General features: G+C 46.7%; 1 protein-coding gene across 1 annotated transcript in view; it reads left to right on the top strand.

The window, feature by feature from the left end:
• Nucleotides 1-16,301, top strand: part of LOC144826369 (uncharacterized) — a 377,712-nt gene that overhangs the window by 94,304 nt on the left and 267,107 nt on the right. The window contains exon 8 of the mRNA XM_078684697.1: nucleotides 4,414-4,496. Coding sequence (XP_078540823.1) covers nucleotides 4,414-4,496 — 83 coding nt within the window. The remainder of the gene's footprint in view (nucleotides 1-4,413; nucleotides 4,497-16,301) is intronic.

Genomic DNA, 16,301 nt, shown 5'->3' with positions numbered 1-16,301 from the left:
GGGCCTCCACGCCCATAGAAATGAATGGGAAGGTGATTCCTTATTACCGAATCGGTATTACCGATTCGGTAATAAGGAATCTTACAGAATCGGTAAAATTTACCGAATTATTTCCTACATCACAATTACCGATTCTTAAATGCCAAATCGGTAAAATTCGGTATTTAAGAATCGGTAATTTGTGATTACCTACATCTAGCCCATAATCTTTAGCAAATAAAAAAGCTGTGTTTGTTTCAAATTACAACATATGTTAGTTCATTATAGTAGTGCATACATGTAATACACCTTGGTTGAAATGACAACCAGTAAACTTCTGTTCCAATTATGTTCTATACCCTTTTTTTAGCAAAGGGTGATGGGGTCCATTTTAGCAAACACAATGAGAGTGTTGCTGCCAGGACGAGGTTTTATTCAACGGTATTACTAGGGAGGACCGCGATGAAAGAGTGCGAGAAGCGTTACAAAGATTAAACAAGCAGTTGCAATGCATTAGGTCTTGCATTAATTAAGTCTGAGCTATTGGCATTGCTAAATATTGCAACACCAATTGCAACAAAAGTCTATAAATTGCAGGCCAAAAAAATGTGTATTTATTTTTGTAGCAATGGTGGCATGCTGAGCTTTAGATGAATATGTTTAAAAGTAAAATACGTTAACAATTGATGTGTGCACTGATGGCTGGTGGTGTGTGTGCCTGTAGAAATTGTGCACTGATGGCTGGTGGTGTGTGTGCCTAGTGGAAGTGTGCACTGAAGGCTGGTGGTGTGTGTGCCTGGTGAAAGCGTGCTCTGACAGCTGGTGGTGTGTGCCTGGTGAAAGTGTGCACTGATGACTGGTAGTGTGTGTGTGCCTGGTGGAAGCGTGCACTGACGGTTGGTGGTGTGTGTGTGCCTGTTGAAAGCGTGCACTGATGGCTGGTGGTGTGTGTGTGCCTGGTGAAAGCGTGCACTGATGGCTGGTGGCATGTGTGTGCCTGGTGAAAGCGTGCACTGACGTCTGTTGGTGTGTGCCTAGTGTAAGCGTACACTGATGGGTGGTGGTGTTTGTGCCCGGTGAAAGTGTGCACTGACGACTGATAGTGTCTGTGTCTGGTGAAAGTGTGCACAGACGGTGTGGTGGTGTGTGTGGTTTTGTGTGTGGTTGTGTGTGTGGTTGTGTGTGTGGTTTTGTGTGTGTGGTTTTGTGTGTGTGGTTGTGTGTGTGTGTGTGTGTGTGATTGTGTGTGTGTGTGTGGTTGTGTGTGTGTTTGGTTGTGTGTTGTTGTGTGTGTGTGGTTGTGTGTGTGGTTGTGTGTGGTTGTGTGTGTGGTTGTGTGTGTAGTTGTGGTTGCGTGTGTTGTGTTGTGTTTGTGGTTGTGTGCATGGTTGTGTGTGTGGTTGTTTGTGTGGTTTTGTGTGTGCTTGTGTGTGTGCTTGTGGTTGTGTGTGTGGTTGTGTGTGGTTGTGTGTGTGTGTGGTTGCGTGTGTGTGTGTGTGTGGTTGTGTGTGTGTGTGGTTTTGTGTGTGGTTGTGCTTGTGTGTGTGGTCGTGTGTGGCTGTGTGTGTGTGTGGTTCTATGTGTGGTTGTTTGTGGTTGTGGTTGTGTCTGTGGTTGTGTGTGTGTGTGTGTGGTTATGTGTGTGGTTGTGGGTGTGTATGTGTGTGTGGTTGTGTGTGTGGTTCTGTGGTTGTGTGTGGTTGTGTGTATGTGTGGTTGTGTGTGTGGTTGTGTGTGTGTGGTTGTGTGTGTGGTTGGTTGTGTGTGTGTGTGGTTGTGTGTGGTTGTGTGTGTGGTTGTGTGTGTGGTTGTGTGTGTGTGGTTGTGTGTGTGTGTGGTTGTATGTGGTTGTGTGTGGGCGTCCCTAAAGCGCAGTCACTGGAATAAAATGGGAAATGGCCACCAAAGGCAATTAGTGCTCCCTGAGGAAGGCGCCTGCTGGCGGAATCCTAATCCCAAATACGCCGTCTCTCTCTAGGAGAGAGCTTGGCCCCTGCAGGCTACCAATTTCCAGTGCATAGAGAAGTAAGCAACAGCTGGTGCCACTGAGAGCAGGGGTGCTGCCGTTTAGACCTCCCACTAGGGTCAAATTAAACACATAGTCAATAATGATGCCCTGAGGACAAATGTATTAACACAATGTCACTCAAACATGAACTTGGTGGGAACGTAACAATATAAAATAATTAATGAATTTGAGGGAACGCGTGAACAGATACCAGCTATCAAACCAAAAATAAATATATAAATATTAAAGGACTTATGAAGTCATTTGCAGGCACCCAGACTAACAGTGTGTTTCAATGAAAGAGCCTGTGGCATGCTGAATTGGTTTCTATATGTGCTCTACCTAATAATAGCTGACTAGCGTCCTCCCTCCGTCCCCGCCTAAACCCAGATGCCCCTCTTCATAAGGAAGTGGTGACAAATGGCTGGGCGTCAGTGTGTGATAATGCGGCCCCAGCGGGAGCTGCCAGGGGCAGCAGCACGGCCCAGCCCATGTCCAGTGACCAGAACAAATATAGCACTGAATGGTCCGCAGTGAGGTGAGCGTGGCCGAGCTTCACCTTGTGGGCTCCTCTGGGGGACGTGGGAGGGAAGAAAGGAGCACACGGGAAAGGAAAATGGCAGACAGTTGTCTACGAGAAGCCAATTGGGAGAAGAGAGAAGGATAGAGGCCATAGGAAAACAGGAAAACTGGGAGGAGGTGGGGGTGTAGAATGTCGGACGCAGGCGAGAGTGTCTGGTAAAAACGGAGGCGAGCAGAGAAGTGGATAGAGGGAAAGTGCGCGTAGAACGGGAGTGAAGTAACAAGGAAAGTGGGAAAATATGTATGCAAAGAGGTGTGGGCGGAATCGTGAAGAAAAGATAAAGCGATTGGATTGAGTCAGTAAGCAGAAACAAAGAGAGAATGAGTGATGACTTAAGTGAGAAAAATGTGTGGAGAAAAGATAAGCACGTAGAGAAGTGGGGATGAGAGGGTAGAAAGAAAAGAAAGATGTGGGAATAGGCGAGAGAAACGAGGAGCTAAGGAAACAGGAGTAAAGGGAGGCAAATATGTGGGGAGATGAGGAAAGCAGACGTGGCAAATGTTGGAGAAAAGAAAGGTACAGGAGATGGGCATCGGATGGCAAATGGTGAGCACTTTCGCGGCCGCTTTGATGTTCTCAGTGGCTGCGCGACTCACTGAGAACATCAAAGTGGCCGCCAAAGCCCTCCCAAAGGCTGCAGGTGGGCAAATGATGCGCGTGCCCGGCGCACATGCACTGTACCCGATACGCCTGCAGACTTTCAAAGCACTTTTGAAAGCCCCACTAAATATCTCGCCAAAGCATCGCTAATGCGAAGGCTTAGGCGAGACCTAAAAATGCAGGTCTTACATTAGATGCAGAAAAATGTGCTTTTGGAAAGGATGAAATTACTTATTTATGTCACACATCAAGAGACGAGTGGTTAGGCCAAAGGCAGAGCTGATTGACACAATTTGTAAGCTTTCACCACCATACAACAAAGATGAAGGTCCTTCCTTTTGGGAATGGCGGGGACACTACAGCTGTTACTTACCCTCCCCTCCCCTCCCCTCCAGAATGTGTTTTCTATGTGGAGTGAGACTTTCCAGAAGGAATTCAATCTAATTTAGTGAGATCTGAAGAGAGCCACCAATCTGCAAGCTTTTGTTGCGGGAAGATATTCAGGTAGAAGATGGCAAAGAAAAAACTATTGTACTAGCGCCAAGAAACCAATTGGTGCACGTGTTCTTAAAAATGATTTTATCATAACATAACATATTGTATCTGCGTCAGGAGCGCTCTATTGAGCAGAATACAATCACTCTGCTAATGTGACGGACAGCGACACCCTGCCCTTTAACTACCCCCTCAAAGCAGGACAGGAGGATGAATGGCCAAACCAGTGGCGGACAGTACTTTGTAGGGCCGTCGGAGGTGTATGTGGGCGGTGGAGACAGAATAGTCTCTGGGGTCGACATACTGAAGGACGCCCGTCCATAAATGAGGCAGCGGACCTTCAGTTTGGCAAGAGGGTGCTATGTCGTGACAGCGTACCCTCTCTGTTAAACTCAAAATTGGCCCTTAATCACAGACTATAGACCAAGCCCTATGTTACAGTCCTTGAGGAAAGCTGTTTCTGGGCATGTTGAGTGTGAGAGTGTTTGTTTTTGTTACCCATTATTGTTTGTGTTTTATGGTCTCATTTTTTCTTTTTGTGGTATTACTTTGTGTTAAGTGGACTTGTGTGTTGTTTTCTGTGTAGTGGTATCTGGAATGCTATGTCCTGGTGGGTCTATAATGTGACCGGTTGTCTGGGAGCGGCAGTGGGAGACCCTTGTCCACAGACCCTGGGCGGCTGTAGGTCAGCTCCTGTCCATCACCTGTGTGTCCAGCGTCCTCATTACAAACTTCTCTTCTCTTCCAGATAAACAGAGGGCAGAGTTCCTACAGAAGTTGATTCTCCAGTTGGATGCTCGTCAGCATTACTACCTCTCCAGCTGTCTGGTGGTGAGTGAAGAACAGATGTGCAAGGGCCCTCCTGTTCCAGGGCCACAAGGGTCCCCTCGAGGGCAGGGACACACACCCAACAAACACCAGGCCATCCACTCTCCACACACGTCATACACGACATACCACACACATTCAACCCCCAGCAAATGACAAACCATCCACTCTTAACACACTTCACACACACATACACCCTGCAGCAAGCACCGGACCATTCACTCTCCACACAAATCACACACACGACACACCGCAAACCCATACCACACACACACATTCACCCCCAGCAAACACCGCTCTATCCACTCTCCACACATGTCACACACACGCACACACACATAAAACCACACAAAAAACACTGGACCATCCACTCTCCACACACATCACACACATGGCTCACAGCAAACACATACCACACACACACACATATACACTCCCAGCAAACAGCAGAGCATCCACTCTCTAGTACTGTGACGTGCATCAGCGTACACATGTCACACACACACACCTAACAAACACCAGGCCATCTACTCTCCACACATGTCATACACGACATACCACACACATTCACCCCCCAGCAAACGACAGACCATCCACTCTTAACACACTTCACACACACACATACACCCCGCAGCAAACACCATAGCATCCACTCTTAACACACGTCACACACACATACACCCCTAACAAACAACAGATCATCCACTCTCCACACCAATCACACACACGACACACCGCAAACCCATACCACACACACACACATTCACCCCCAGCAAACACCGCACTATCCACTCTCCACACATGTCACACACTGTAACGACCGGATTCTCAGACCAAATTATTAGCTCACCTCTTATAGCACACCTAGCCATCATGTAACCACACCCTTCCCAGGCCCTATAGAACATAACATATAAAATACCTACCTGAGAATGGGGAAAAGGGCTTTTTAGAAGCCTATATAGTCAAAGATACCACTAAAATCTAAGGAATTCCATATCATATCCTATGATCGCCTCACTAAATGAACCACGTTTATAGTCATACGACTGTCTCTTTAATGTCTCCTGACGACACTTTAACGTCTCCCGACGACACTTTAACGTCTCCCGGCGATACTTTAACGTCTCCCGACGACACTTTAACGTCTCCCGACGACACTTTAACGTCTCCCGACGACACTTTAACGTCTCCCAACGACACTTTAACGTCTCCCAACGACACTTTAACGTCTCCCAACGACACTTTAACGTCTCCCGGCGGCTCGTAAGCACCTCCCCTCTTAGCCTCCTAACTACCGTATCTACACTATGCACTGAATAGGGGTCCAATCACACCACACAGAAATGATGAAGATCCACATTTCAAAGTTATTCCCCAAAATGAAGCCCACACTCTCCCCGTCATCAGTTACCTTCTCAGAAGGGAATGTCCCATCCTTCTGTGCGTCAGCACCTGGCTGAAAAGAAAGGTTAATCCCATTCATAGAAATAACATCCAAATGTGTTCATTACTAAGATCTCTTTATTCTACATTTAAGCATAACAGAATGAACAAAAGAAACGTAGTCACTACCTATAACATGAAGGAAGGAAAATGGGTGAATGCAGACATACATATACTATACTAGCTTAGAACGCCTCACCTTAGGCGTGCGTCTTTCCATCATGGCAGTTGAGCTGGTCCCTCTCTCGCTCTGGCTTCAATGTGTTCAGGACTCTGCTCTGCACTCACGAATGCACGTCTGCACCGCTATGCCTTGTCTGGACCGCCAAAGCTCCAAAACACTCGAACCCTCCTCTGGTCTCAGTCTATACAACTCCTGTACGATGTCATTACAGGACCTCTAATCACTTTCCTTCTCCGTCTCAAAGTTCCAATTAACTGATGACACCAAACTTTCTGCACCAGCCTCCTAACCAACTCCTTCTCACAACTCCACACGTCTCCTTCTCCTCTCTGCTCTCTCGCTCTCTGATAATATAGAGCGCTCTCTCCTCATGGAAATTTCCAGTAGCAGACCGACTCCCACCGAATTCCTGTACCAGTCCCCAGGCTCCCTGCGCACCCACAGTGGCCACCTGCATATTGCATCTAGAGCCGGGGAGACAAATACATTCCTTCGATAAGGACCAGTCTTGACTGGTTCCTCACTAGCAAATAACAGGCTAAACTCTAAACATTACCTTTACCCTACAAGCGCCTCAGACAGCCGAGGCAAGAACAAAGATGGCTTCTCTCTAGCTTTAGGCCTTTAGGCCCGAAAAGAGGTAAAGAAGGCACAAAACCCTGTCAAAGTACATAGGTAAACCCTACAAACAAGCACAAATACCACTAACACTGAGATGGCAGTGGATCATAGTCACCACCAGTCCAAAATAAACAAATTATCCTGTCGCTACACACACACACACACACATACACACATGAAACCACCCAACAAACACCTGACATCCACTCTACACAAACGTCACACACACGACACACAGCAAACACATACCACACATACACATTCACCCCCCAGCAAACACGGCTCTATCCACTCTCCACACATGTCACACACACACACACACACACACACAAACACATAAAACCACCCAACAAACACCGGACCATCCACTCTCCACACACATCACACACACAACACACACACACACACACACATAAAACCATACAAAGAACACTGGACCATCCACTCTCCACACACGTCACACACACGACACACAGCAAACACAGACCACACACACATACACCCCCAGCAAACACCAGAGCATCCACTCTCAAGTACTGTGACGAACATCAGAACACACATGTCACACACACACACTCACCACTTCCCCCAGCAAACCATCAAACACCAGGCCATCTTCTGTCAGGGGCATAAAAGGCCACTCAAGCGCAGAGACACACACCCAGCAAACACCTGACCATCCACTCTCAAGTACTGCGAGGAACAAACAAAAACACACACACACCCAGCAATCTACCTGGCCTTCTTCAGCCAGGGATATAAAAGACCACTCAAAGGCAGTGACACACACGCAGCAAACACGAGACCATCCACCCTCAAGTACTGAGAGGAGCCTCAGTGCTCACCCAAGAGCACAAACTCAGGCCCTCCTTTGCCAAGTACACGAAAGCCCACACAAGGTCAGAGACCTCCCCTGCCCCCATCAAACAGCAGCCCAAGTACTGTCAAGCACTGCAAACACTGGAGCCCACTGCAAACACTGGACCCCACTGCAAACTGTGTACCCCACTGCAAACACTGGAGCCCACTGCAAACACTGGAGCCCACTGCAAACACTGAACCCCACTGCAAACACTGGAGCCCACTGCAAACACTGGAGCCCACTGCAAACACTGGAGCCCAATGCAAACACTGGACTCCACTGCAAACACTGGAGCCCACTGCAAGCACTGGAGCCCACTGCAAGCACTGGAGCCCACTGCAAACACTGGAGCCCACTACAAACACTGGAGCACACTGTAAACCCTGGAGCCCACTGCAAACACTGAGCCCACTGCAAACACTGGAGCCCCCTGCAAACACTGGAGCACCCTGCAAACACTGAACTCCACTGCAAACACTGGAGCCCACTGCAAACACTGGAACCCACTACAAACACTGGACCCCACTGCAAACACTGGAGCCCACTGCAAACACTGGACCCCACTGCAAAGACTGGAGCCCACTGCAAAGACTGGACCCACTGCAAACATCGGACCCCACTGCAAACATCGGACCCCACTGTAAACATCGGACCCCACTGTAAACATCGGACCCCACTGCAAACACTGGACCCCACTGCAAACACTGGACCCCACTGCAAACACTGGACCCCACTGCAAACACTGGACCCCACTGCAAACACTGGAGCTATCTGCAAACACTGGACCCCACTGCAAACACTGGAGCCCACTGCAAACACTGGACCCCACTGCAAACACTGGAGCTATCTGCAAAAGCTGGACCCCACTGCAAACACTGGAGCCCACTGCAAAGACTGGAGCCCCCCCGGCAAACACTGGAGCCCCCTGCAAACACTGGACCCCGCTGCAAACACTGGACCCCACTGCAAACACTGGACCCAACTGCAAATACTGGAGCCCACTGCAAACACTGGAGCCCACTGCAAACACGGGACCCCACTGCAAACACTGGACCCCACTGCAAACATAAGATAATCTGTGAATAGCAAAACTCACCCAATGGCATAGAAAGGTCCTGGGATATACATACCAGTCATTAGGAATAACAGGTGACACCACAGACTGTGGACTCCACTGCAAACACTGGACCCCACCGCAATCGCTGGACCCCACTGCAAACACTGGAGCCCACTGCAAACACTGGAGCCCACTGCAAACACTGGAGCCCACTGCAAACACTGGAGCCCACTGCAAATACTGGACCCCACTGCAAACACTGGACCCCACTGCAAACACTGGAGCCCACAGCAAACATCGGACCCCACTGCAAACACTGGACCCCACTGCAAACATCAGACTCCACTGCAAACACTGGACCCCACTGCAAACAGTGGACCCCACTCCAAACACTGGACTCCGCTACAAACACTGGACCCACTGCAAACACTGTACCCACCTGCAAACACTGGAGCCCACTGCAAACACTGGCACTATCTGCAATCACTGGACCCCACTGCAAACACTGGAGCCTACTACAAACACTGGACCCCACTGCAAACACTGGGGCCCACTGCAAACTCTGGAGCCCCCTGCAAACACTGGACCCCACTGCAAACGCTGGACCCCACTGAAAACACTGGACCTCACTGCAAACAATGTACCCCACAGCAAACAGTGGACCCCACTGCAAACACTGGACCCCACTGCAAATACTGGACCCCACTGCAAACACTGGACCTCACTGCGAACACTGTAGCCCACTGCAAACATAAGATCATCTGTGAATATCAAAACTCACCCAAAGGCAGAGAAAGGTCCTGGGATATACATACCAGTCATGAGGAAAAACAGGTGACACCACAGACCGTGGACCCCACTGCAAACACTGGACCCCACTGCAAACACAAGATCATCTGTGAATAGCAAAACTCACTCAATGGCAGAGAAAGGTCCTGGGATATGCATCACAGTCATGAGGAAAAACAGGTGACACCACAGACCGTGGATCCCACCGCAATCACTGGACCCCACTGCAAGCACTGGAGCCCACTGCAAACACTGGAGCCCACTGCAAACACTAGAGCCCACTGCAAACACTGGACCCCACTGCAAACACTGGAGCCCATGGCAAACACTGGACCCCACTGCAAACACTGGAGCCTACTGCAAACACTGGAGCCATCTGCAAACACTGGAGCCCACTGCAAACACTGGAGCCCACTGCAAACACTGGAGCCCACTGCAAACACTGGACCTATCTGCAAACACTGGAGCCCACTGCAAACACTGGACCTATCTGCAAGCACTGGAGCCCACTGCAAACACTGGAGCTCACTGCAAACATAAGATCAGCTGTAAATACCAAATCCCAACCCACTTAAGGAAAGAGCTGTATCCTGGGATATACATACCAGTAATTAGGCATAACAGATGACACCACAGACCCTGGACCCCACTGAAAGCACTGGAGCCCCCTGCAAACACTGGACCCTACTGCAAACACTAGACCCCACTGCAAACACTAGACCCCACTGCAAGCATAAGATCAGCTGGGAATACTAAAACCCACCCAAGGGAAGAGACGCATCCTGGGATATACATACCATTCATGACGAATAACAGATGACACCACAGACCCTGGAACCCACTTCAAACACTGGAACCATCTGCAAACATAAGATCAGCTGTGACTAGCAAACCCACCTAAGGGAAGAGACAAACGAGTCCTAGGATATACATACCAGTCATGAGGAATAACAGAGATCACACCAGAGACTCTGGAACCCACTACAAATACTGGACTTCACTGCAAACATAAGATCAGCTGTGAATACCAAAACCAACCCAAGGGAAGAGACACATCCTGGAATATACATACCAGTCATGAGGAATAACAGATGACACTACAACCCCTGAACCCCACTGCAAACATAAAATCCACCATAAATACCGGAGCTCACTCGCAGCACGAAAATCAACTGGAAACGCACTGCAAACATAACATGAAAGGCTACCACAAAACAAGCATCGGCAAAGCCAATTTATCTGGGATGGACAAGCCTCATGTTTCTTTTGTTCTTTTTGTTCTGTAACATATACCACATACATGAAGGAGTGCTACAATTATAAAAAGAAAAATGCTGTCTTTTACAGGTGACCTTCATTTGTATATAAAACAAATAGTTAAAATTGGCCTTACCAAAAATAAATGTAAAAAATCGTTCGTTCGTTCAAAAAGCTTTATTCGAAATGTAAAAACAATTCATAAAAGCATACAACAATCACAACTGTTGAAAATTCATCATAAGTACAAATTAAAATTTAAAAATAAAAAGGCAATAATTAGATTTAATCTAACTGATTTCTTAAGACTTTGCACAAGGTATTCAATAAAAACTTTGTAAGTTAAAGATAATGATTTGAAGAATTAATTCATCAAAGAGGCAACAATTATTCAAACATGATGGTCCGTCTTAGTCTCAGTATTGCTCTCAGATACATAGTTACCGTGTTAATAGTATAGTAATCTTCCAATAACCTTAATTTGTTATATGCCTCACTTGACTTTCTTATTCCCCAGGATAGAAAAAGAGGTCTTAATATTTGTCGCCTTGCGTATGAATAGAGAGTACAATATAGAGTACAATGGATATTGGATTGAATTGAGACCTCATCACAAGGACAGGCAATTTTATCTTTAGACCAGTCTTTGGACCTTGGGAGCATTATTAATCTAAAAAAAGTTTCGAGGCGAAAACATGTTAATAACCTACGGAAAAACAAAGGTTGATCTACTACAAGATACAGCTGGATGTTTATGTGCAGGGTGACATCATCATGATTAATAACTGATATCTTGGCCCTTTCTGTGCCCCATCTTTTATTTTCAAAGTGTTCGATCAATGTATTTTTAGTCCAGACTGTGAAACAAAATCCATTGAGTTTGGATTTGAGAAATATTCCGGGTGGCCAATTTCAGATAAAATGTTCTTTATGTAGGTGAACCATGCTATATTTTTTACTCCTTCACACAACAAACAATCCTCTATTATAGTTCTGTTTAATGTTGTGGCAGGGTTGGTCCAGATGTTGTGCCAAAGTAAAACTGGTGCCACCTTTATGATATCCGAAATGTGTTGAATGGCAAGCTCGGTATGAAGCACGTATGTAGATGTGCTATTGGGCATTGCCAGAAGATATCGTAGAAATGTATTCTCAATTCGTTGGATTGTTTCCACAGGAAGTAGTCCCCATAATCCTGCTCCGTAGGTTCCTATAGTAACGCATTTTGATTTAAAAACTTGGAGAAGCTACCTAGGAGGCCTCAAGCCTATTTTTTTTGCAAAATTTAAAAGTGCTCCGGTTGCCTTGGTAAACGCTAGGGCCCTTGCTTTGACTGCGGGTTTCCAGGTGCCTCGTCTGTCAAAATGTACACCAAGATAGCAAAAGATATCTGCTGGGTCAACACGTCTGTCTTCTAAAATTATATTACATGGTGCTCTAGCTTTTCTTGGGCCACAAGACATAGTAAATGTCTTGGAGACATTTATGTGAAGCCCCCTGTGCTCATGTATTGTGAGAATGTATCTACTGCTTTTTGTAGTCCCCTCTTAGTCTGCGATAAGATTGCCGCATCGTCCGCGTAGAGAAGTATAGGTATGGGTTTTCCCTTAATTATAGGGTAGTCATTATAATTTTGTTCTAGGAAAGAGCCCACATCATTAATGTATAGATTAATGTATAGATGCACCCTTGTCTTACTCCTCTATAAATAGGGAAGAAGTCTGAACATTCTCCTTTTTTACCAAACCTGACACGGGCGCCAGCCCCAAAATAAAGTTCTTTAATAAAAATAAGGATCCTGTTGTCTAGCCCAATATCCCCTAAAGTTTGCCACAAGATATCATGCCTTACGCAATCAAACGCAGAACTGAGGTCTACGTAGGTTACATAAAGGTTACTCTTTTTGGCATGTATATATTTTGATGTAATAAGGGCAAGGTTTAGGCCCTGTTCTATCGTTCCCTTCCCTCTCCTAAATCCATATTGTAATGGGGATAGAACATCCTTTTCATCAAGCCATTCCTGTATTCGAGTAAGAATGATCCTGCCTGCCGTTTTCATTAGGCCGTCTAAGAGAGAAATAGGCCGGTAGCAGGCCGGATTATTTCTATCGCTTTTTTTATATATGGGGACCAGAACAGCCTCTTGCCAGGTCTTAATTGAGGTACTGGGTTTTTAAGAACCGGCACAGAACCGGTAACCCAGCGGTGTCAGGGAATCAACACCCAGAGACCTCGGGTTCTTCCTGAGTCAGACCTACAGAAACTCAGAGTCTTCTAGGTGAAGTCAAAGATTCGTTTATTGGCTGCAACCAAGGTAACAGGGTCCTAGAAGTACAATGTGTACAGGAATTTATATAGCGCAAATCACCAAGCGGTCTCTAAGCGCTTGCTTAGGGAACCCATCCTGGTATTCCCCTGTGAGATAACCCCGGCAGGGTATCCGCAAGGTGAAAGCCAGGCATCCCGCCGCAAGGGGCCGTTGTGGAGATTAAGCAAGCTATTGCCCAGAGTCGCAGAGTGTGAACCCGTGAATCGAGTAGGCACCGGAGCGAGAATTGTCGAGTCCATGGACATTTTAGGACTCAAGACCCCACCGAGCCGGGAATTGAACCCTGGTCCCGGGCTGACCTCTGCTTCCAGGTCTGCCTTCTCTAACCGGTGAGCCACACTTCTCCACAGTACGGGTATATTCTCAGGAGACTGCACACTTTCACGAAGTCAGGCTTCTCTCTTTATACATGATTTTCAGCCTTGGGCAAAACATTCTTTGAATTCGTGGTATTTCATTTATAGTTACTGGTTACAAAAGAAAAGCAGAGTCATGATGACATGTACATATTTCACGTCGTGCTGCCCATAACAAATCATCCGGCAAGGCCCAACATTTCATCAGATATCGCTGGACCCCTAATAAAAATGGTCACCTCCCCATCATAAAGCAAGTGAAGAAAAGGAGTGGAGAAAAGATGTGAGCGAGATATGGCAGGTGTGCGCGCTGAAATGGTTTTATGGCTGGTTGAGCCTAGATGCTATCTTGCTCGGCCACTGGGAGGGAACTGACCTAACGAGTTCGGCCTGGGGCAATGGTTCTAACTTGTACTGAGGTCAGGGAGAAGTCTATCAAGGAGTATGTGTCCTTGTGGAATCAAATTCAACTGGATTAAGGCCTATGTAAAGGGCAACATATACATGGGAGTGGGGTTCAGAATGTAAATGACGATTTCGAGGTGAAATCGTCACTCGAATACGCCGAAAATACATGTACATGATGTACTCGTCATTCTCGGTCTTTTGATACCAAATTCGTCCTATTTCGACGACGTTTTTATTCTCGAGTCTAATACTATTATATGAATCCAGATTTTCAGAACCACAGACCCTCCTTTTGCCCTTACATAGGCAATTAATCTATCCTCATGTTAGTCTGAGTCCAGATCTATATTCCTAAAGTCATTGAGATGTTGCTGTAACATCATTCTAGTACTGAGTTCATCTCTTGACACAGGCTTCCTCACACATGATGTAGCACAGAGGCCACATATTGCAGGAGCACACTGTATGCATAGACAGAACAGGAAAAGAATGGCTAAGACCATCCCGATGACCATCAGAATTTTCCATCCCCAGGCAGATATCAGTCCCCAGAACCATCCCATCAACGACCAATCTCCTTTATCCACATGAATAGATTCGGAAATCTTATGCAGTTTGGAGATGGCCCTGTACACTGTTGGAGCATTATCTGGGATGAAAATGCAACAACTAGACTGGATCAATTTGCATACTCCACCTCGGTCCGCAAGTATTACATCCAAAGCGACCCGGTTCTGAAGGGTCATAAGTCGATCCGACTGGAGCTCAGCAGTCAGGTTACTAAGGGCACCAGCAGTTTCAGTCACGGTGGATTCAACTACCCTTGTCAATTGCCTTATGTTCCTGCTGTTAGCCATGGCTCCCCAGAACGGCAGAAAACCCATTGTAAAGTCACCAAATTCTTGACCTGCAGTGTCTTCTTTACTCGAAACACCTCTAACTACCCTTGTCCGATGGTAATCCGCCGCTGCTGTGTAGGTGGGAGGTAACAGGAATGAAACAAAACATGAGCCCGAGAAGTCAGGGGGCAACCATGTATAGGCTCTATCATGGCAGATGAAATAAGTACCCTTAGCGGCTAAAAACGCAGGGGAAGTTTGAGATCCAAAAACATACGTTTCTGTACAGACACTCTTCCCTAGCTGAGCTCTGGGATTCTGGCCAATACCTTGCAGATACAGGTGACCTTGATGAGGTATGATCCAGATAGGGGACGATCTTTTGGCTTGCTGTTTCTCACTTAATGTAGTGCCATATCTGGTCACGTTCCAACCTTTATATGCAAGTATCTCATCATCCGGGGTATCTTCGTAAGAGGTTACTTCCTTGATCATGTCAACTATACCTTTGACTAGGGCGCTAGTCTTGAGGTTGTCTTTTACAGAACGTAGGGGTTGGATTTCTCGTGCATATATGAACATTGTCCTATATGCCCAGACTGAACCATTGTGACTAAATGGCAGGACCAAATAGGGGATACCTTTATCCGTGGTGTGGGGCATGAGACCACACACCCAACAGTTAGTTGTGTTCATTACAAGTTGGTGTTGGTGTAATAACTGAACGAAGGAGTTATTAATGAACTCTAATCTCCTATTTGATTCGTGGTCAGGCAGAGGGTGGAAAGAATGAGAGGAAACAGTAGGAGGAGGTATGGGTGATGTAGTGGGCGCAAATGTCACATGAAAAGAGAATAAAACATAGCTTATCAAAAAGACCATTACGCTGGATAGCATACAAATACACACTATTATAAAACTTTTCTTCGTCATCGTGTTGAAAAGTCTCTGCTTAAAGTTCATTTGTTTGGCAGGTCTCTCCACATCAGGAAACTCCATCCTCTCTAAGGTGCTGCCCGCGGTGGTAGGTTGCCTCTGCTAAAGGATGCGTCCGTCAGTCTAGGGCAACTCCCTTGGACCGACCAGAACTACCGACCTAACGTCGTCAGCTGCACCCAAAAGACTTTAATCAACCGCGACCCTAGCAGCGGAACCCGGATGGCGGTTCGAAAAACAAAAATAAGCAAGTTACCTAGATGGGAGATCTGCACTTTCAAAAATAGGATTTGGGGAAAAGACACATTTTATTAGTCCATAGGGTTTTCTCTCGGATCACAAAAAGGAATCACTTTTAATTAGTCTGTTTTTTCTTGGTCGTACATTGTAGCGTCTCTTCCCGGGTACTGTCTGGTCCAGAAATAGTAGTTCAGGTTCCACAGGGTTCAATTGTTCTGGTGGTGGCACAGTTTCTCGAAAAATGTTCTCGCTTTCACAGTCAGGGTTAGTTTCTTTTACACGTTCATCAGTTGTGCGCTCTGAGTCAGTGCCTCCTTTCTGGACCCATTGGTCATGTGGCAGAGGGAAGGGTATCTTCTTACAATGGATCCCGTGGACCCAATTGGCCTTCCCCTCCACCCTAACAGCCGACCTTGTAGACAGGAGGACGAGGTGAGGCCCGGTCCATCTGGGCTGGTCGTTTCTTGTTCTTTGAAAGTTGC

Source organism: Lissotriton helveticus, chromosome 3_2 (assembly GCF_964261635.1).
Source record: "Lissotriton helveticus chromosome 3_2, aLisHel1.1, whole genome shotgun sequence".
Lineage (NCBI taxonomy): Eukaryota > Metazoa > Chordata > Amphibia > Caudata > Salamandridae > Lissotriton > Lissotriton helveticus.
This window is presented reverse-complemented; position numbering and strand designations above follow the sequence as displayed.